This window comes from Dermacentor andersoni, chromosome 8 (genome assembly GCF_023375885.2).
Source record: "Dermacentor andersoni chromosome 8, qqDerAnde1_hic_scaffold, whole genome shotgun sequence".
Classification (NCBI taxonomy): Eukaryota; Metazoa; Arthropoda; class Arachnida; order Ixodida; family Ixodidae; genus Dermacentor; species Dermacentor andersoni.
This window is the reverse complement of record NC_092821.1, coordinates 92,062,976-92,085,244: the sequence shown is the minus strand read 5'-3', so window position 1 is coordinate 92,085,244 and position 22,269 is coordinate 92,062,976. Positions and strand designations below refer to the sequence as shown.

General features: G+C 46.3%; 1 protein-coding gene across 4 annotated transcripts in view; it reads left to right on the top strand.

Moving 5' to 3' along the window:
• Positions 1 to 6,890, top strand: part of LOC126528900 (dermonecrotic toxin LsaSicTox-alphaIB2i-like) — a 53,656-nt gene extending 46,766 nt beyond the window's left edge. For all 4 annotated transcript variants that reach the window (XM_072289818.1, XM_055069791.2, XM_055069792.2 and 1 more), the window contains 2 exons: positions 2,111 to 2,348; positions 5,133 to 6,890. In XM_072289818.1, coding sequence (XP_072145919.1) covers positions 2,111 to 2,348; positions 5,133 to 5,343 — 449 coding nt within the window. In that variant the 3' untranslated portion in view covers positions 5,344 to 6,890. The remainder of the gene's footprint in view (positions 1 to 2,110; positions 2,349 to 5,132) is intronic.
• Positions 6,891 to 22,269: the final 15,379 nt, after the last annotated feature.

Below are 22,269 nucleotides of genomic sequence, written 5' to 3'. Positions count from 1 at the left end.
CAACAATCAGCTCAATCCTTGCTCAACAATCCTTGCTCAACAATCCTTGCTCAATCAATCCTTGCTCAACAAACGTCACTGTGCTGATGCCTCGCAGTGTGCATTGTCCGACTAATCACGCATTTTACCGTGAGAAATTCAATTAGTTCAGTAACTTCCTTGCGCTATAGGAGAGCCTGCGTGGTTGGGTATGCGTGGTCCGAAATGATCGTTGCCGGAAGGATGGTCGACGCTGGACGCGGGACGCCCATGCCAGGTCTTTTGCGACACGGGGGCCCTTAATGCTATCACGCTAATATGTTCTCCCATATATCGGAATTCTGAATCTGAAGCCACCATGTCTGCAGCTTGTGTGTTAGTCGTACTTTGCGAATCCTCTGACGCAATTTACTTTGAAAAGTTGAATTATTTCGACGAGCAACTTGCGCTTTGCGGAAGGCCTCTCTAGAGGAACGAGCTTGTATTCTGCACTTCCGCACACGTGCGTGCTCGCGTGGCGTGCGTCGCTTGTGGTGGTGGTGGTGCTTGTCTAAACGTTGTCTAACTTTGGTCATGCTCGTTGGCAATAGCTTCGCTGTATGTACATTCACTTTCACATGGTAGAAGGAAGGCGGATTTTTTTTTCTCTGCCCGCGTCTTTAATTTCTTTAGCCCGTGAATCTTCTTATTGCGAGAGCAATTATGTGGACACTCCAAACGCATTTATGGCGTCGCCGTGAGGTTCCGTATGAGTGAAAGTGCGTGACCGCGAGCCGGCGAACACGGTTCAATCTCGCGTGCGCGAGCGATTGAACGCGGCCCGGGTGCGTGCCCTCTCCTGTGGCGCGCGAGGCAGAGAGGTCAGGCGAGGGAGGAGGGGCGTTCTTCTCCGGCGGCTGCTAGGGTGCCTCGATGTCCTCCGCGCCCGCCGCTCCATACAGAGTCGAGGCAACCGCGGCGTCTACTACGACGTTGGCCACGCGAATCGCGGACGCCATAGCAGACGCCTTTTACGGACGCCGTACAGACGCGTTGCCGGCGCTCGTGTGCCTTGAAAGCGATCTGCGACGTGACCAAACTGCGTGGCCGCGCGGTCCTCATCTTCAAATCGTACTGTGACGTTTGCAGAGTGTGCGTAGTGTGCTGGTAGCTTCGTATGCGCAGTGCTTACGGCGTTTCGTTCGCGTTGAAGCGACAGATCGCTTCGACAGATCGAAGCGATCGCGACGGCGTTTCGTTCGCGTTGAAGCTCAGTTGCCTCGCGGCTGCTGCCGCGATTCCTAACTCTAGAGTTTTCGCAGCTTCTTTCCGCGCTCATCGAGCGAGATCTGTTCATGTTTACCGTGCCAGTTAATTTAGCTGTACACATTGACGGGCTAGTTGGTGGGAATCCAATATAGAATGTGTAAACGCGAGTGAACAAGAACGTAGAAAGAAGCAGACACACAAAGACAGCGCTGTCTCTGTGTGTCTGTTTCTTTCTGTCTTCGTTGAGTCACGCTTACACATTCTGTCATGGTTAATTTAGTAAGCAATTGTTTACAAGTTGATACGGCCGATAAAGCTACTATCCCTACTTCGTAGAGCTATCTACTAATTTACTATCGCAATCTGTGCTTCGCCTTTCGGGCGCAACTGCAAACTTTTATTTGGGCTAAATATGACTACCCTGCTCAGCCTTAGTTTCTCTGGCTCAATGTTATCTGCGCACCGCTTGGAACGTAGACTGGGGGATGACAGACACAAGTGAAAACTTTCAACTGGTTTTAATGATAGGAAGTCAAGCTGTTTATATACATATATAAATGTGGCGTACGTACAACATGAAAGATCATGTAACATGACCATGAATCTTAACCAACTAGCCCCCCCCCCCCCCAAACCAGTATTCTTCTCTGGTTAATTTACTTCCCTTCCATTATTCTCTCACTTTCTCGTTGGCCATCATTTGGCTTCAAATTATGACGTCGCTACACTAAGCAGCAAAGACCCGCCTCTTTCGGAAAAGACATCCGGCGAGCAGGAAGCTGAGTGTTGGGTTTCTTTTTCTCCACCAGCACGACTGGAGCTAAGCGCGTGCGAAACTTTTGTCCAAAGTGATAGAACCATGCTGTTGCCCACAACCGCGCAGGATTCGACATCACCAACAACGAGGACCTGAACACTATTGAGAAGATGTACCGGCAACTCGGCATACGAGGTCACCGGTGGCAAGGAGACGGTATCACCAACTGCCTCTCTTTCCTTCGACCTGCCCGCAGGAGGAACAGCGTCGTCGCAAACCGCGACGAGGGAGAACCATACGGCTTTGTCGAGAAAGCTTACCAGTGGACCATTGATATTCCGCACCAGCTCCGGCTGTCTCTCAGGTGCGAATGACTCTTTGTGTGTTGCTCGAGCAGTTTAGGGGTTCTTTTAAACTCAACATCATCATCATCATTGCGTGTCGATGCGCTATTCCAATCTGCGCCGCCGACTCTTGAGAAGCAGCGAGAACTGAATCTCCTAGCGTAAAGCGAAAACTAGTACGTTGCCTCGCCATACATTTAGATTTTTACAGAAGACAAGCGGACTGCATCTTCTTAAAATTAAATGAATCTAAGGAGATTCAATTCAACGCAATTCAACGAGGGGCGCCGAAAGGCGAAGGCCCGAGCACTGCTGAAATCGACCGCCAACTGCCCGGGACAGGCGGCATTTGTAGACGCGGCCCAGTACGGGCGCAGCGACCGGTACGCGGCCATCTCGATACGCTGGGATGGCACGATAATTAACGCAGCATCCGTCAAGGGGGTAACGTCCGAAGTGGCCGAACAGGTGGCAATAGCCATGGCAATGAGAGACCCCGAACGTCCTTACGTCTACACAGATTCGCGATCGGCGGCAAGAGCATTCGCCTCGGGCTCGATATCCCGGGAAGCGGCGGCCGTCCTCGGCAGCGAGGGAGCCGCGGGTCAGCACATCGTCAAATGGTTTCCAGCCCACATGGGGGCCAACGTGCACCCCGAATTTCCCAACGCCAACGAGCTGGCGCACGGACGCGCGCGAGGACTCACGCACCGGCGATCGTGGCGAGCGAAGTGGCGGGGAGGGAGGGGAGCACCGCGACCCGCTGCTCACCTTCAACGAAATAACAACACACTATCAGCTGTCGAGGAGGACGTTCCCACTCCCCCACGCTAAACTCACTAGACCACAGTCATCTATATTCAGAATGCTTCAGACAGGGTCGTTCCCCTCGAGAGGCAGACTGAGCCGTTATTCACCAGAAGTAGAGCCGCAATGTCCGGATTGTGGCGAATCGTGAAAGGCAACACTGAACAAAAATGTGAGGACACCTAAGCACTTCTTACGAGTTGTGAATGCGAAAGCATTAATATCTCATCGAACGACGCTGAGCGGTCCTTCAAGCTTTGTGCTGCGAGTAATGTACCATATCTGTACGTGTTGCCCGAGCCAGCAAGCCGGTGCAAACGGTGCAAACGTCGGTGCAAAGTCGGTGCAAACGCCGCATGCCACCAAAGTCCTGCGCGACGAGAGACCGAGGAAGCAGCAGCGGCCGCCATGGCCTGCAGTCGATAGCAGTACGTGCTGCCTGAGGCAGCAAACAGTACAGCCTGCGGTGCTGGCTCGGACACCGCGCGCCGGTTTCCGAGATCGAACGGGGTGGCGTGGCGTCTTGGCGATGCCCTCTCCCCTCACGCAACACCTGGCCGACCTGGCGCGCTATCGGGGCAGGAGTTATTCCCTTTCGTCCGCTCTGCTCGGTCGAGGCGCGCTCGTGACACGTGGCATCGCAGCCAATGGGACTCTAGCGGCCGTTTCGCCGCTACAGACTACGTTCGGCGGCTTTTTCGCTCAATAGCATTCGACGCTTTCGCATCAAAAAGTTCTGCGGCGATTTAGCGCTAAATGCGAGAGAAATGCGTTAGCTTAACGTCGAACCTCTTTGAGGTGCGGGATCCATGATGCAAACAACCTTCACATCATTGCTAAGTGCTGTTCAGGAGCTCACTCGACACACGTCCCGCTTCTTCGAGGAACTAACACGCAAGTTAAGAGAGGAGGTAGCGAGGGGAGTCGGAGAATGTTGGTGGAACCGGCACCCTGACACATTCATTCGCCAGCGCAGTCACGAAGCGAGTGAACAGCAACGTTACGCTAGTGGCAGCTCGTCTACATGGCACGGGTAGCCCTGAAAAGTGGGAACAGAATATCAGAGACCATGCCTCCTTTGTGGTTGTTGAAGAGAACTGTTGTGGACAAAGTGGATAAATTTCAATTCAAGGTACGGCACAGTAAGTTTCTGCTCTTTCTGGGAGAATAAAAGAAAATAAAACATTGTGCAGTTTAGTACAGCGTACAATTGATACACGGCACGGAGTATCAAACCGAGAATAAAGCTCCTCAGCGTCAGGACGACAGTCAGCAAAATCAACGCTTCTGTAAACTTCGCAATAGCTCAGTGGCTTCGGCGTTGCTCGAGGTCGATCCCGACCGCGGTGGCCGCATTTCGATGGAGGCGAAATGCAAATTTAAAGGACTCCTGTAATTTCATTTAGGTGCACGTTAAAAACCACAAGTGGTCAAAATTCGAGTCCCTCAATACGGCACGGCTCATAGTCAAATTGCGTTCTTGGCTCGTAAAGCCCACTAATTCAATCACTGTTTAATATTGCTGCTTTGATGCGACGCATGGTGCGGGAGAGAGAGAGAGAGAGAATGAAGGTTTAAAAATACCAAATGCAGAGAGGTCGGCCTAAGGTGATTTCTCTAGCCTGCTACTCTGCACTAGGGGAAGGGGAAGAGTGTAAGAAAGAGAGAAGGAAGAGGCGCATGATGGGTGTCGATAAGGCTTAGACAGTGCTAACCTTCCCTGAGACTGTGAACAATGGCGCACAACAATGCCTCTAGCAAACACGTCTCGCTGCTTGTTCTGTGTATTGCGTGGAAAAGCAATATTGGCGCGCAGAAGGTAACGTTTACCATCACGTCACCTCTCTCGTACTGCACCATGCGCCTAATAACTTCAAAGTACGCCATAAACGGGATCGCCAATTAAAGCAAACCGCAAAGAAACTTCGCTTACATCCATTGCCACAGCGCGTGGGATCTGCATAATTTTCTTTTTCTTTCATTGCTGCATGCCGCAGGAATAACGTGGACGGTATAATCACAAATAGACCGGACCGCTTGGCATATATTCTCAAGGAGAAAGAATTTCGAAGCAGGATGCGACTCGCCAACGTCTCCGACAGCCCGTGGACTCGTTTCGGATGTCACCGCAACTGCGAAAGCAAGCCCTTCATTTCAATGGACGTTCTGAGTGACGACGGAATCGATGGGGCTGCCATACGTGCTTAACTCAAACAGCCAGGATGGCTATAGAATGATTGGGTAGTCATGATTCCGATGAAAGCTCGTCTGCTCAGTTAGCATGTTAGATTAATGAAAAATTACGCTCACTGACCAAGTCGAAAATGAAAAGTTTGACGTTTCTGAGCTTACGTCTGATGCATTGAGAACAAGGAACCTGCTGAAACGACAAACTTTTCACGTTGGACTTGGTCAGTGACCGTAATTTTTCATTACTGCAGAACGAATGGGTGTCCCAAGCAGTGATGGCCGCGAATTGCCTCCGTGGCATTGCCTGCATAGAAAACAACCGAGCGTGCAGCCATACTGTCCAGGAGTGCCTGCCGTGCCTCGACAAGTGTTCATCGCATGTAAGCCCACAAGGTTTTCAAGCCAGAGCACGCGTACCAACCACTAAGATGAAGCGACCAGTAAAATTAAGCAACCGAGTTGCGACCCCACAGAATGAAGATTTTTAGCGCGCAGCGCCCGTTCCTGCGTTGAGCGTTGTCGTCGTCGGTGTAACCGAGCGAGTGAGCACAGCGAAGAATGAAAGAGTGAACGCGGAGCGCAGCTGGGGATGAAAGACGGCGAGAGCACGGAAAGCGCGAGTAGGAAAGCGTGGGAGGGTGAGGGTGCAGGGATAGCATGAGAAGAATATCGCAGGCGGAAAGCGTGGCGAAAGGGTGAGGAGGAAGGCAGAGTGCCGCACGAGACGCGCTTCACGGCAGTGGCCAGGCATGCGACGAGCGCGTCCACCGATGCCATACATGGAAACTAGAGCAATGGAAACAAAGCGGTAGCCTGAGCTTCTGACCCACTGCGCATACGATACTTCGCCTGCACCGCCGACGCTAGAGAATGCGCCCCGCACGAGCCCCGCAGACTCCGCGTTCCCATTTTCACGCGTTCTTTCTGAACCGTGAGCGATGCAACCGGTGGAAATGCTTCGGCCGCCGCCGCTGTTAAAGAAGCTGCCTGAGGTGAGGCTCAGCGCCGCTGCCGAGAGGATCCTGTCGTTCAGAATCGAGCTCTATGCCAAAAAATATCACGAATTCAAAACACCTAAACAGTTGCGCCCAAAATTCGCACTAAGGAGTATCGTAATCGGCCGGGAATGTAAGACAGCGCTGGAGTTCGTCGGTGGTGGAAGTGTTAACTGCTCAGCGTTTATTATTATTATTATTATTATATTATAATTTATATTTAAATTATATTATTTATAGGGGAAATATCAGCATGGAAGAGATAGAGCCGGGATCAATAAAGAAGTACCTTACTTTATAATCTAATTAGAGCGCTGTAATCGACGATACATACAAAGTAGATATAAGCAGAATGCTAGACTACACTAGATGTATCAAATCATGATTAGCTCAAGCGCAGACTAGGTTACTATATGTTGCCACCTTGCTTCAAGCGGATGCCACCTCATTGTGAAGCCAAGCACAGGAACTAACTCGACACAAGTCCTGGCTCTTAGAGGAGAGGAGTGCAACTGGCGGTGGTGCGGAGCAGACCGCCGTCACTGGCGCGATATATATATATATATATATATATATATATATATATATATATATATATATATATATATATATATATATATATATATACAGTCTAGCCAGGTTATAACAAAGTCGGCGGGAATCGGAAATCAGTTCGCTATATCCGCTATTTCGTAATATGTGGACTATGAAAAAAAAATGCGGACATGGGCATACCGATTTATTGCCGCTGAAAGAAGTGGTCCAGCGTCCCCTGAACACGTTTCGCGAGTGCGGACTTCAGGATTGCGGCTTCCATACCATTCAACTGCGAACCAAAGATCTGGTTGAACTCCGGACTCCCGAGGTACATCCGTAGTGTGTCAACAGCTGCGATGGCCGCTGCGGAGGTGACCGGCTTAGGGGCACAACTAGCATCGTCGCATTCGCTGTCGGAGGCGCTGTCCGCCAAGGTCTCTTCCATGACACTCCCGGCAACTTCTTCAGTCGTGAAATCCTCGGTGGCAACAAGGTCTTCGTCGTCGAAAACGAAGTCCATGTTTTGTCAGTTCCGAGAAAGTGGACAGCTAAGTAGGTCCGCTGAGGCAAAGCGGTCACGAAATATAAAAAGAAGCACGACATATTAAAAAAAATCGTCTCTTTTCTTTTTTACATTTTTCCCCTGCGCGGCGTGCTCTACCGCTCTACTCCGGGACGCCGTTCACGGACGGCGCAACACGAGACCGGCGTGCCATGCGATGCAGTGAAGCAACCTTTCGCTCCGCGAGAGAGCAGACGACGCCAAGAAAGGACGCCGTCAGCCGAATTTTGCTCTTATTTTCGCGGAAAAAAATCGCCTCAAGGACGCAAAAATGTGTTGATTGACAGATTATTTTTCGGTTGGTATCAAATCTCTTCGTTATATCCGCTGACGCGCTCTTATTTACTTCGTTAAAACCGGACCGAAAATGTATTGAAAACGCAAAAATGGGAATGGGAAATTGAAATCCCTTCGTTATAACCGCTATTTCGCTATAAGTGGCTTCGTTATAACCGGGCTAGACTGTATATATATATATATATATATATATATATATATATATATATATATATATATATATATATATATATATATATATATATATCTGTGTGTGTGTGTGTGTGTGTGTGTGTGTGTGTTTGTGTGAACTAGTTTATAAGCGCCAAATCCACTTGACTCGCAATGGAAAAAAACGCAATTGCTTTCTACTGATAGTATGGTCCACCCTGCAATTTTTCGTCAGTTTCCTCATGTCATCAAAGAACCTCAACGCTGCATTTACAGTATAATGCGGATAACCTATTATATTATTATAGAACTGAAATTGTTCTTTTGTGGCTCCTTTAGCATGACAGAATGTCACGTGGTTTTTTCATCTCTGCGCATGTACGCTATACGCATTGCAATGTACTGTTTCATACTACACAAATGTGTGCCGTTTTATTTTTCGTCTTTTCCTTCATTATGTAGCGCTTTTTACTTGCAGTTTTTTCATGTTTGTACGTTTCCTTTAACATTGGTCGATCACGCAGTTAACAAATTTTTATTTCTATAGTAACTTATTCTCACTGTTATCGACAAGTTATTGCTGCATTACTATTACTATTTGTTTGTGCTTTTTATGTTGCCATGCGAAAAGTGTTCTGTTTCTTCTATTTTGTACTCCGGGGAGCTAGGAACTAGTCAAGCTGGCTTGTCAGCTTTTTTTTTTTCCGCACTCCCTCACTTCATGAGTGAAATAAAGATTATTATTATTATTATTATTATTATTATTATTATTATTATTATTATTATTATTATTATTATTATTATTATTATTATTATTATTATTACTAGCCGGTATTCAAAAGTACAATTTTGATTTCCACTTATAAATATATCACGCAATTAATGGCCCATTTTCATTTAAAGGGCCCCTCACTAGGTCTGGCCATCTTGAGCTGACAAGCGCAGAGCATACATCGCGCGATAACAATCGCGTCTGCAAAGTATGACATCGCTACGCGCCGCGGAAAGGTCTGACATTTCAAACCGAGCACCGTTTTTCCTTCTCCTCGCGGCCGCCGCGCTCCAAGCCGAATGATGACGTACTCGTGTGCCTGCGCCTACGTACTGGTGTCCGCAGTGTGACGTCGCTCGTGGTTACACTTGACTTCGAGAATTATTCAAGACAACATCTGTTATAAGTGCGATGCGTTGCTTGAATTGACGAATTGAAGTTTAGAGAAATAATAAAACACATAAACGGAGTGTCTGCGTGTTTTTCTTTTACTACGCACCGAAGCAAGAGAGCTTCCGCTTTTAAAACGTATTTTCATTCCGTGTTCACACAGGATAACTCTTCACTTCCACCTTTTAGCTGTGACTCATACCCTCCTATTGAAGACATCGTCGTCTCTAGCTCAGGTGTTCTGAACATGATCCTCCATTTAGATACTAAAAAGAGCTGCGGCCCAGATGACATACCCAATTCTTTCCTCGTTCGCTACTCCCTTTGGACAAGCAGATACCTCTCCGTTATCTTCCGTAAATCATTATCCACCTCCACTGTTCCCGAATCCTGGAAGCTTGCTACGGTCATTCCGATATACAAATCCGGTAACGCTCAACTTCTGCAGAACTACAGACCCATTTCATTAACTGCCCACTCATGCAAGTTACTCGAACATATAATTTTTAAGCACATCGCGGAATTTCTTGAAAGCCACAATATCCTATCCAATTACCAACATGGTTTCCGTCGCGGATTTAGCACCACTACCCAACTAATCGAATTCACGCACGATATATGCCAGTCATTAGATTTAGGCGGACAGATTGACGGCATTTTTGTTGACTTATCCAAAGCTTTCGACACTGTCCCACACCCAAAACTCCTCTACAAGATTTACTCCATTCTAAATAACCCTTCTCTGGTTGGTAGGATACATAGCTTCCTAACCCAGCGTTCTCAGTCTATGCAATTTAACGGCTCTATTTCCTCTCCTGTTAGTGTTTCATCCGGCGTCCCACAAGGTTCCGTTTTAGGCCCGCTTCTTTTCTTATTATATATTAATGACTTGCCGCATTGCGTGTCCGTTAGTATTCGTCTTTACGCTGATGATTGCGTCCTCTATCATAGTATTAACACACCAATGGATCATGATTTACTTAATGACTCCTTTGCAAAATTTTGTAGGTGGTGCAAGGAATGGCAAATGAACATTAATTTCTCTAAAACTGTTTCCATGTCCTTCTCCAGACGCCCATCTCCATCACTTTTCACGTACACTTTCCATGGTCAAGATTTAAAAAGAGTAACCGAATTTAAACACCTTGGTCTTCATTTCTCCCATGACATGTCATGGTCGAAACACATTGACATCATATGTAACAAAGCTTTTAGACGTCTCGGTTACCTCCATCGTTCACTGCGTAAGGCTCCAAAGGATACCAAACTGATGACGTATAAAACACTTATCCGCCCCATTCTTGATTATGGCTGCATCATATGGAATCCTCATAAGAAATCCGATATTAAAAAGTTAGAATCAGTCCAAAAGAAATCAGTGCGCTTCATTTTTCGCAACTATAGCCGAGATTTTTCCCCTTCTTCCCATTATACAGCTACAGGTCTTACAGTTCTTTCATCTCGCCGCCGCTTAGAATGCATGAAATTTTTACACACGCTGATTCATTCTGAGCGCCTTGATACACTAAATAATTATATGAACTTTAGTCCACCTTCTATCACTAGGAGTTTTCATAATCTCAACCTTATCGCTTTCTTTTGCCGAACGGAGATGTTCAAGCACAGCTTCTTTCCACTGGCCATTGAACTGTGGAATGCACTGCCTGGAAGCATCCGCTCTTTACCTATGCAAGCATTTTTGAAAGCAAAAACATATACTTGATATTCATATTTTTTTGTGCCTGTATCTCGTTTTCTTGCTTTCCTTTTTTTTTCACTACCCACTCCTGCAATAGCCTCACCGAGGCTGCAGTACGTATAAATAAATAAATAAATAAATAAATAAATAAATAAATAAATAAATAAATAAATAAAATAAACGTACTTCCGCTTCGTCTGCTTGTTCCCACGGTCATGCGGTCACCTGCGCAGGTACCGGAACTATGCCATTTTCTACCATGTTCCAGCGCGTGATCACTCTCATCGATCCGCTCGTTCTGCCTCGGTATTCGTGTAGCACTGAATTATACCGCTAGTCACGTGTCCTTGTGCACAGCGCGCAAAATTTGTACGCTGCGCGAACGAGACAACAGCTCGCGCGCTACGCCGTCACGGAAGTGTGCAGTGTCGAAAAGAAAAGAAAGCGAGGAGAAAAGAAATGAACGCGGGGCCTGTGACGTATGCGTCACGCGATCCTCGAGGTCCGGTATGGGAGAACGCAGGGAAGGAATTTCGCTTGCGAAGGCTAGACGGGGCGTGTGGAGAGAGCGCCTTGCTTGGCAGTGGAGCCCGCCTGCGGAAATCATGGGTTCGCGGCACTGAAACATTTCTATATCGGCTATTAATCAGCCGATTTGAAAAATTTTTGCAGCAGAACGCTCCCTAGGGGACATGTAACAACTTTCAGCGTATAACCAAGATTTTCTATGGGGCCTGGTAAGGGGTCCTTTAAAAAAATATTTTGGCTCGCCTTGGCCACACAAAAAAAGTCTAAATAGCAGCGGCGAACGCTTTCGCAATGCTGTGCGATAGACTTAATACAATAAATATTCTTTCCTCGGAGCCATCCCCTGTTGCATAAGAGTCGCCAGTGTACGTGGCGATGACGATGACTGTATATGTATAGAACGGGTGTTTCTTCCTGGCAGACGCACTCTTCTGAACAGTCGGCAGAATGTTTTGGGTCTTTCGCTCTGTTGAAGGCCTCGCACGAAGTGTTCGCGGAGCAGACCCATTGGTTAAGTGGTTCTGGCTAACTTTTGTTTAAACATCTCCAGCATTTGACTCATTTTTGATTAAAAACTTCTTTTTGTAATCGGCGTTCCAATCGGAAATTGACCCATTTTGATTAAAAATGTTAGGATGAAAGACACCTAGCCCTCTCAACACATTAGTCGTTTAGCCATCTACACGACATCTTGACAAGATTAGCAAGACGTCTTGGCAATCACCTTATAATGTCTGCAAGACGTCTTCTAGAAGTTTTCACGATATATTTAAGACGTCTTGTAGCCGTCTTAACGTGACCTTGTTAGATATTTTAAAACACCTTGTAGCCGTCATGAAGACCGGCTAATGCATCGCCAAATTAGGAATATAAAACATTTTGCAAGACACCTTGCGGTCGTTTAAGAACGACTAAAAAAATTTTGTGAGACGTTCGGCAGCGGTCTTAAAAACGCACTTTAACGGTTTAAACAGGTTCCCGAAGACCAAGGTATGACACATCTTATTCAGTAAATACATAACGTAGCCCTACATTTTCTTGAGCGACAGATCCTTTAGGACCCCAAGGTGACATATACAAGCCATTTCAAAGCTCTTTAAAAGAGTTTCGTCACAATGTCTAGTGAGGACTATTTAACGTTCATACAACCGTCAGCACCTTAAAGCTGAATTGAAAAGTACCACTTTCGCTCAATGGGCGAGGGAGTAGTTGCAAAGATGACAGCAACGTCTGCCAAACATGTCAACTCACAGCGGGAACCACATTGTAACAGGAAGTATACAAGCACAAGAATGATGGCATTTTAAGTAGTCTGGAGACGCAAAAAACTCGTGTCACATTATTGCAATCCAGACTGTCCGTCTCTTTCCGATGTCAACTGTCCTACGAAATGCTGCGTAGCTTCAGTGATCTGGCTCGAATCGGCCGACGCTGCATATATGCGATGGTCTGTGAAGACCCAAGATTATTTTACTTGATTTGCGAACACTGATCGAGATTTGCAGGTGGAATATCATAGAGTACTCCAGCCCACTGTCACGGAAGTTTCTTTTTTCTTGCACGGATGTTTGGTACACATAGAATAATTTAAAAAAGCACAAGACAACCTTCCTGTATCACATTAGCATCGAGGGCGAATCAGAAAGTCATTGCTTCTATTTTTTAGCTAAATTATGGCTTAAATGCGAAGTCAACATATCCATTCCCATTGGACCTTTCTTGGACCTTCCTGCCCTTATCTGCCACTAGCTCCGTGGCATGGCGCTGCTGTCAGTTGTTGAAGATGGCGGTTGTGCTTCACACGTCCATGGTGTACGAGCAATGATTCGTTTACTAAGGAGCAGGGGACGAACGCCCATGAAAATCCACAGCAAGATGCATCCAACGTATAGGGAAAGGTGTCTCGCTTTGAGAAGATTCACGTGCAACGATGAAGCCAAGACAGCCAGTCCGACACTGATTCCACAGTCACTCGGACGAATTCTGCCACAGGGGCCTCTCAAGTTTGGTGCGGCGATGGGACAAATGTCTGAACCGGTGTGGGGACTATGTGGGAAAATAGTGCAAAATACGTAGAATAGTACCTATGTTTGTAATTACTTGTGTGCACCTTGTTTTGGCTAATAAAAAATAGGGGGCGAACACTTTCTGATTAGCCCTGGTATATAAGAAATGAATGTCTCCCGCTACCTGTTAAATGGACAAATGAAAGAGAATGTTCTTCATTCTTACAATATTAAAGAAATGCTTTACTGCACCGACAGCATCAATGCCTATGGTCCAATTCTTACAACCCACCACAGCACTGTTACGTTTCGCCTACAACGCGCGGTAATGCCGGCGCGGATGCAACGGACGCCGGGGCTTTGTTCAAAGCGGCGGACATTTTGGCCCGTTCGACGCCGCCGCAACGCCTACCCGCCAAGCGTGTCCAGGCGTGTTTCAGTGCCACGTGTCTTCGTGTGTGCGTGTGTGTGTGTGTGCCCTCGCTTGTCAAAGCGCGGCAGCCGGGGAGCGGAGTTCCCCGAATGAGGAGCCTGGACGTCTCTCGGCTCAACTGTTCGCGCCGTCGTGTGGGTGAAGGTTGGCGATGCGTCACTACACTCGGTTCAGCAGGTCTCTCGGCCCGACAGTTCGCGCCGTCGTGGGGTCATGCTCCGCCGTCCCGTGACCTTCATCCCGTGACCTTCTCTTTTGGACCGCGACGCCGAGGGTATAAGAGCAGCTGCCCCCGGACGCCAGGAGAGAGGCTCCGATTTGTACTGTTGAGTTACGTGCTCTCCCGTCTCTCCACTTCGGTCGACCTGACCGGCCGCTCTTTTGCTATGTTAGAATAAACAAGTTGTTCTGTTACCAGTCTTCTCTTGCTTTGCCGGGACCTTCGGATGCTTCCAGTGCCCCAGGCCGCCAGGCCAACGCTACCCTTGGGGCTTGCGACCCAGTGGCAATAACAGGCGTCAGCACCGAGACCCCAACAACTCGGGCCAGCGGTGCGATTACAACAGCACCAATGAAGTATTTGCACGGCCACAAAAGTGGTAACCGGTGTTAGTGCCACGCTTAACATAAAGCGTGAATATATATACAAATCAAGCGCTAAGGTTGCCAAACGACTGAAAGAATTTATAATACGACAAATCAATAACGAGCCACCTTATATACATAAAATGTTTATAATCCACCTTCTAGAGTTTTGCTTTCTAACTGTTTCTCAATTCATCACACATTGCTACTTCGCAATTCAAGGAGCTGGCTTTAGCAGTTGCACAAGCTGATGTACTCGCAGAAAATTCAGCTTGTTCCTAATTAGGCTTGATATTGATTTGACACCTGATATCAGAAGGTAGGACAAAATATAATAACATATATATGCTACAGCCAAACCTCGTTATAATGAATTTGGGATGTAACGAAGTGAACATCCCCTTGAATTCCCCATAGATATCCACGTAATTAAAACCTCGTTTCAACGAAGCAAAATTATTCTGTCAACAGATATACCAAACTAGATTTGTAACATATTACCTTTTCAGGCCGAATATATCGCTTTCCGCGAGGTTGAGCACACATTCGTTGCCAAAGTTCAAAACTCCTGGTTATTTGCGTTGGATGCACCGTCGAACACTAGTCCGTCGCATGACTGCGCGTTCATGCGCATAAGCAGCGGCTAATTATCACTCTCGCACTTTCTCTCACTGCGGCGCCGCGCAGGCTGGTGCAGCAAGGTCTGGCCTCGGAGATTGCACCGGTGCAATCTCAGAGGCCACGCCTCCCTGTGTGCCCCACGTGCTGCTTGAACACGACGAAAATTGTTCGCGCCGCAGCGTGCAAGCTAATTTCTTCAACCGCGTCACCGTTTCGCTGGTTTCATGGTGCTAGAGAGGAGTGAAATGGGGAGCAGAAACTAAATATAACATTTAAACAGAAGGCAGTAATCGTAAAGGCAATTGTGTCAGACGCTAAAAAGTCGTGTGTTGCGAACGCCGACGTTTCTTTTGCTGTCTTACTAACCTTTGAGCGCACGTGGCCTTGTATTCGTTCTGCATGCAGGCCGCAAAGTCATTTTCTTCTAGCATGCAAAATTTGCGCGTGCCATTGGGCATATATTGCAGTAGAGGGCAGGAATGAATATAATGAAGTAATTTCGGCTCACCCTTCAGATGGGTTGAAAAAAGGCGCAGTTTCGCCCGAAAGGAGAACAATCGAGTGCGATAGCAAATTAACAGACAGCCATAAGAAGTAAGAATAGTACTTTTATCGGTCGTATCAACTTGTAAACATTCGCTTGCTTACTGAATAAGCAAGGTGTCAGCGCGCACAGCAAACATGAACACGTCACGTACAGTTGATGACTGCGCACACTCGTTGTCAAAACGCTGGCGGGAGTAAATGGTCCCTTGAGTGAACGAGACCTTAGCACATGTTCTGGAAACCTGTTAAGTCATTGTTGCCCAGGTTTTGATTTGCTAGTTGCAGCATGAACTGGTAGATGTGATGAAGATGCAGGAGAAGGAAATGTTTCCAGGCGTTGCATAAAGAATACCCTGCAGCACGAGCTGCGACCAACTCCACATTGGCGAATGCAGTAATTTTGAAAGCGCTTGAAGCGGCATATGTATGATGTCAAAGAGAAGAATTAGAAGTGAAACAAGAAGATAAGTCGTTTGCAATGCACTTGCGCGGACAAGGTGGCGGTCTCTTTATGCCACTGACCAGGCCAGTGCTTCCATTATTGCCAAGGAAACTGGTATTCAAGCCAGCATCTCTAGTCTCTTTGTATCGAGACCACAGAAAAAGCAACGCCGAATCTCAACGATAGCAATCGTCCATCTGCATACGAAGAATGCCGAGTTAAGGTGCTTAAACGGACGTAAGCTCGCCATTTCTAGCTGTTCGTGTTGTGAACAAAGCTTCCGCACAGGAGCCTAAACATCTCATCTGAACACCTTTTGAATGGCGCCTTTTTTTTTCTTGTAACATGGCTTTCAGAACCAAGTGAAAGTATAAGCAGGATGCAGCATTCAATATAAATGTTTATTTCCTATTTCAAAGTATGCAAGTTAATGTGAGTAAAAATCTGAAGAGGGCAAAAATGTATCTGTTAAGGATTCTTTGATTTAAATTAATTGGACAGGTAGGTTTCGCAGAAATCGGGTGCCAGCAGCAAGAAAAATATCTACGATAACCCACAGTTCTGCATACATTTACAACACTCGATCGGTACATAGCTTGCAGTTAATCAAGTACAAGAAATACATGTGCCGCACAGGGAGGACGCACTTAAAAATTATTTAAAGGCACAGGGCAACATATGTACGCCCATTAAGACGCGCATTCTTGCACACTATATACATCCGTGTGTTCTTGTAAAGGATAACTTCTTCTGTCGTTATTGAGTTCGCAATGACGTCCTCGCCTTCTCCTGTCATCCTCTCCTTAAAGGCAAGCTCAACCTCCTACTTAGCGGTAACAGCGCACTCAACTAAATTGGGTTAATTGCGTGGACCATATGCAGCGAGAAGTCGCATCACTGCTTCAACCCATAGTGTTATTAAGCTGCTTGGCATGCGTGTTATTGTTCTATATCGCAACACATAGTCCGCTACGATTCAACAAATGTGGCCTCGTATCAAAACAAAAAAATTTTGCCTCATGAAATGCAGATACATGTAAACTACCTTTCCGCAAGTCTGTGGCACAGGAGGAATAAGAAATGACTTTTTCTGCCTTGCCAATAATTAGTTTTCCTATAACAATGGCCTATAATTATGTGGACCCCATGAGAGCAGTTGTAAAAGGCGTCGTCCTGTTTACCAGTGCTTGAGCTTGCCGATGAACGCTAGAAGCCTCTGATCTTGCTCAACACTTGCCGCTAGGTGCAAGTGGGCACACGCACACCTCAATTTATTTAATTGTTCAGATATCTCACAGGTTTCCACCGGAACATTGATTGAAGAAGCATGTACCATACAGAGTGTTTCAACTAAGCCGGGCGAAACTTGAAAAAAATTCTTACAAGAATGCAACCAAATGCCCTCTTGAGCAATTCAAATAGCATTTACTTATGAGCTTAAGTAATTAATTGCCAACGCTTAATTAACCAACTCTTATAAAGCATTGATTTCCACGCAAGATCTTCGAGTTTTACAGCCTATTGAGAAATATCCAAATAATCTGTTTCCGTGATGATAGCCGCTGTGGTTTTAATTTTTCCGGCTGCAAATAAAGAGCGCGATATTTAAAAAAGTAGCGCGCGACTATGCGCTTAGTGCAGCGACATTCGTGTTGAACCGGCACCGTGAGAAAAACGTCGGTTGCGATAGCCTGTGGAAAGCCAGCCAGGTAAAAACCCACGTCCCTGCGAGCGATCTTCTGCGACAATCGCCTATCCGTACCTGTTTTAAACTAGCGCCCACACTATTGCGTAGCTGCATGCTCTGCGTAGGCACACGTTTCTGATATCTGCCACCGTAGCTTAGTGACTCTAGCATCGCGCTGCTGAGCTCGTGGTCGCTCGAGTCTAGCACTTTTCTTCACGTTTGCATCATGTATTTTTTTTTCCTTCGTGAAATACGTATGGACGCTACGAGTGGAAAAAAAGCTCAATGAAATATGTGCGGCTACATGTGCGGTGCAACAGAAGCGTGCACATTCCCGGAAGGTAAAATGACAGATTAAAGAAAAGGAAATGCGTGCACGTGTTATTCATGTGCAGGCTGTGCGGCATATCGGGCGCTAAATATTGGCACGTGGTGGTGACGTTGAAGAACACAGTAGTAATACTGTGAAAGGCAAAACTAACTTTTATTGGGGGAACCTGTGCCCACAAAAACAGGCTACACTTATAGCACAACGATAGCAGCGAACACGGTCGGCGATCGTCGAAAATCTGATCAACGGGTCAAGCGCGTCGGCTTTTATAGATGAATCGTCGAATGTTCCGGACTAATCACTGGAACTCGTGTGTCTTCCACAAAGTTCTACACTATTCGCGTCGCGCATACATGCAGTCAGATTACACAAGGTTCGGTGACAGACAGCGCATGGAACCATCGATAACATTCCAGAAACTTATACAAGAAGGCGCGTCCTGCGCTGCGTGATAACATTTGTTAAGCGGTGAAACGTGGTCACCGAGAAAGATAAACATGTACACGTGTCAATATCTAACAACCGTGTAAAGCGAAGGAAAGCCTTGAATTGTCTATCTTAGCTTACACCTCGTTATAACAAAATAATGGATATAACGAAGTGCATGCAATTTATTTCTAATACTGTGAGCCCTGCCGGGCTGTTACAGGGTGAGAATACAGAGCACAAAGTTCACGCAAAGAACGTAGTCAAGTTTTCTTCAAAAGAGTCAACGATGTTATTGCTCGGAAACACACAAGAATGCAAGTTATTCGACTCAACAATTGTCTTGACAATGAAAGAGTGCTTAAAGACATCAACTCTTGGCACATAAGGCATTATAGCGTAATTGTGGTTATTTCGTGGTGAAACCCTTCCAGGAGGCTTCAAATACAAACTGGAATTCAGGTTCAGCTTATTGTGATAGAGTTGATATAAAAACTTTAAAAACTGTTATAAAAAATTCCCTTGAAATCTAGAAATCTTTGTATCTTTTTAATGCGAGGGCAAATGCCTCAGGGCATACAGGGGTATGGGATGGAGGTGAATAAGAATGATTAAACGAATGAAAAAATATTGGCCCCAGGCAGCACACCAGCAATGGTCCAACCATGGCCCAATGCTGGCAGAAATTGGTACCAATATTAGACCAATGTTGGCATATTGGCAAAGTGCAACCCAATCCAATGCTGGCCCAGCGTTCAAGCCAAGATTGGACCAATGCTATGCCAATGCAGCAGCCACTGTGCTGCCAGCGTAGGACCAACGTTGAGCCATACCGTTGCCATTATTAATGCCAGCTTTGAGCCAATGCAGCAGCCATCATGCTGCCAGCGTAGGACCAGTGTTGAGCCATATCGTTGCCGCTATTAATGCCAGCTTTGAGCCAATGTAGCAGCCATTGTGCTGCCAGCGTAGGACCAGTGTTGAGCCATATCGTTGCCATTATTAATGCCAGCTTTGAGCCAATTGCAGCAGCCATTATGCTGCCAGCGTAGGACCAGTGTTGAGCCATATCGTTGTCATTATTAATGCCAGCTTTGAGCTAATGGCCTTCGCATGACGAATATTTTAGACACGCTGGCTCTAGAGCCCGCAGCCATTCTTACCGCAAACCTTTTGCTAGTGGCACTTTTATAGCAATTGTCCCCATACCGTCTTCCTCAATAGTAGCTAGGAAAGCTCGACGAAAATATATTATGTCAAGAGCAGAAGTCCTCTATACTTGCAAATAATAATAAAGGAATACTGAAATTGACTTTTATGACAGTTTATTTGCAAATAAATTTTCACAAACAGGCATTTTCCGTGGACTTAGATGGGTGACGCTCGGTTACCTTCAAACAGTTTATCAGGATAGGAATTGGGCAAGGTGCCGAGAACGGTGGGCTGGCCAGGGGTTTCAGGGCAGGGAGCTGACGTCGGTAGGCAGGTTGGTCAGTACCTGGATGACGGCGGGCTGGTTAGGCCCTCGAGGTACACGATAACGCGGTGGTTTCGTTAAATTTGTTACCACTTCCCATAGCGACTTCACCATTACTTGGAGCAGACGCTTGCACTGTAAAATAAAAAGAAATATTATCAGAGATGTTGATGTGACAAATGTATGTGGCAGTGTTTTCATTTAAAAAATCGCCATACCGCAAGAATAATATGAGTTTGAGCAGAGAGTTCGAAGGGGTGAATCAAGAAACTTTCTTGCAAGAGATTTGTCAGGTTGCACTTTTTAATATTTCGACATATATGGCATATTTCGTAGGAGGTGTGACAGAGAATATTTAGAACAAACATGAAATGCGCAGGATCCGTCCGCCTTGTTTACACCCCACACCTAGTCAGCGTAGCACTTTATAATAAAAAAAATGCAGCAACACCTGCTACAGCACAAAAATCCCTTTCAGAGTGTGTAGACACAATGCGGCTTTCGTGCGATTTTTTTTTTTTTTTTTAGCCATTTTTCTGTTCAACTCGGCTGGCCCGATCCCCGAAAGTGGGTACCTGCTTTTAGATCACAAGTATCTACATCTATATCGGCGCAGTGAACGTCGCACGCTCTGTTTCCTGCGGCGTTGTGCTAATGCTATGCCATCCTGTAGAGCATATAACTGCAGCACGAAGCCTGAAGATGGTTATGCAATTTTTATGACACCACAAGGAACGCGTGAGGGCTTGCGCAAGAAGCAGTGGCTGCAAAGCATTGGCCGACACTACTTTGTTCCGACAAAGAGCAGTGCTGTTTGCGAGGTAAGGCACCTTTCTTATTCTTCGTATCAAAGCGTCTCCTAATGTTGCATCTTTAATGCGTAAGCATTCTTTGGCGAGTACCCCAACCCGTCACGCGAAACGTGGAATGTCTTGTATCTGCACCAAAATGCGTAATTTGCGAAGTTACGACATTTAATTGTAATAATAGTGTAAATATAGATCATTGAAGCTTCATAGGCGATACGGAGCAATCAAAACCAAATAGAGGAATAAAATACATCAGAGAGAATTCCCATAGGGATGGATATATAGGCTCCATAAAGAATGCATGGGGAATCCTCTAGTTGGGGTCGGTCAACTGATATTTGGTGGAGGACATCTTAAATTTTGGGGTGGGCCAACTTGAAATTCGACAACGGGCAAATCTAAATGTGGGGGGGGGGGGGAGGGGGCCAACCTAAATTTGGCGGTAGACCAACTTGAAATTTAGGGTTGGGCAAACTGAAATTTGGGGATCAGCAACTTGAAATTTGACAACGGGCAAATTTAAATGTGGGGGTGGGCCAACTTGAAAGTTGCGCACGGGCAAACTTGAAATTCGGGGGTGGCCCAACCTAAACTTCGGGTGGGCTTACTTAAACTTTGCGGGTGGGACAACTTAACATTTAGGGGTGTCCCAACTAAAATTTGGAGGTGGGCTAAGTTAAATTTGGGGATGAGCCAACTGAAATTGGGAGGTACACTTACGCATTTTTAGACAACTCCAGTGGAGTTCCTGCAAACTTTATATCCGGCCTGCTCATCAGCGTTATTGCGGCACAATTTGTATGTTGCGTAAAAATGAGCTGTCCTGAGTATGCTGAATATTCTGCTGGGACGCCATCAACTCGCACGTCGTCTCGCACTCGGAAATGCAGCACTATAGATTCTGCACTCCGCTGTAAACAATTATGTGCGAAGACACAGCATCTAGTTCGCATCTTTCGTGATTGTTAGGATCCGTAGCCTGTTTTACTGAAAATCAAAATAGCGGCTTGTAGAGGAGGTTTCTTTCCAGCTTACCCCGATGTGTGCGTCAGTCATTTATATATGATGAATGCAGACCCTGAAAAAAATTAATGGCAAGTATACCCGTGTTATTGCGAGTGATAAGCGCTGGCTAGCCCACATTGCATTTTTTTCTTGAATTTGCTTTGGATTGGGCTGCCACGCACGTATGAGTGGGTGACGATTATTTGGGTTTCTTACGAACACAGGTAATGTGCAAGGGGTGTTCACATGATCGCGCATGCTTGCTCACACTTAAATTGCGCAACTGTCCTATTCAGTTCAGCGACCACAGCACAAAAGCTGCTTTCACGTTAAGAAGACAAACACAATGACGGAAGATGTACTCTCGACTAATTCGTTATCAGTAGGCACGCCTAATATATACCTGCGGTGAACATGCGTGCACATGCAAGAAAAAAAAAATGTCAAACACTGAGGGATGGGCCACTAGCAATACTAGATCAAGTGCACAAAGTTAAGCCTCTTATCCTGTGGCAGAAAAAATAGCTGGAGTGTAGAGCTCGCCTTCAAGCTCCCTTTAAATCACTATGACTCATGCGGCTTTCAGAAAAAACCAACCTCCTCATAAACGTTACCTTCATCATTCTCTATGGTGTTATTACTATTT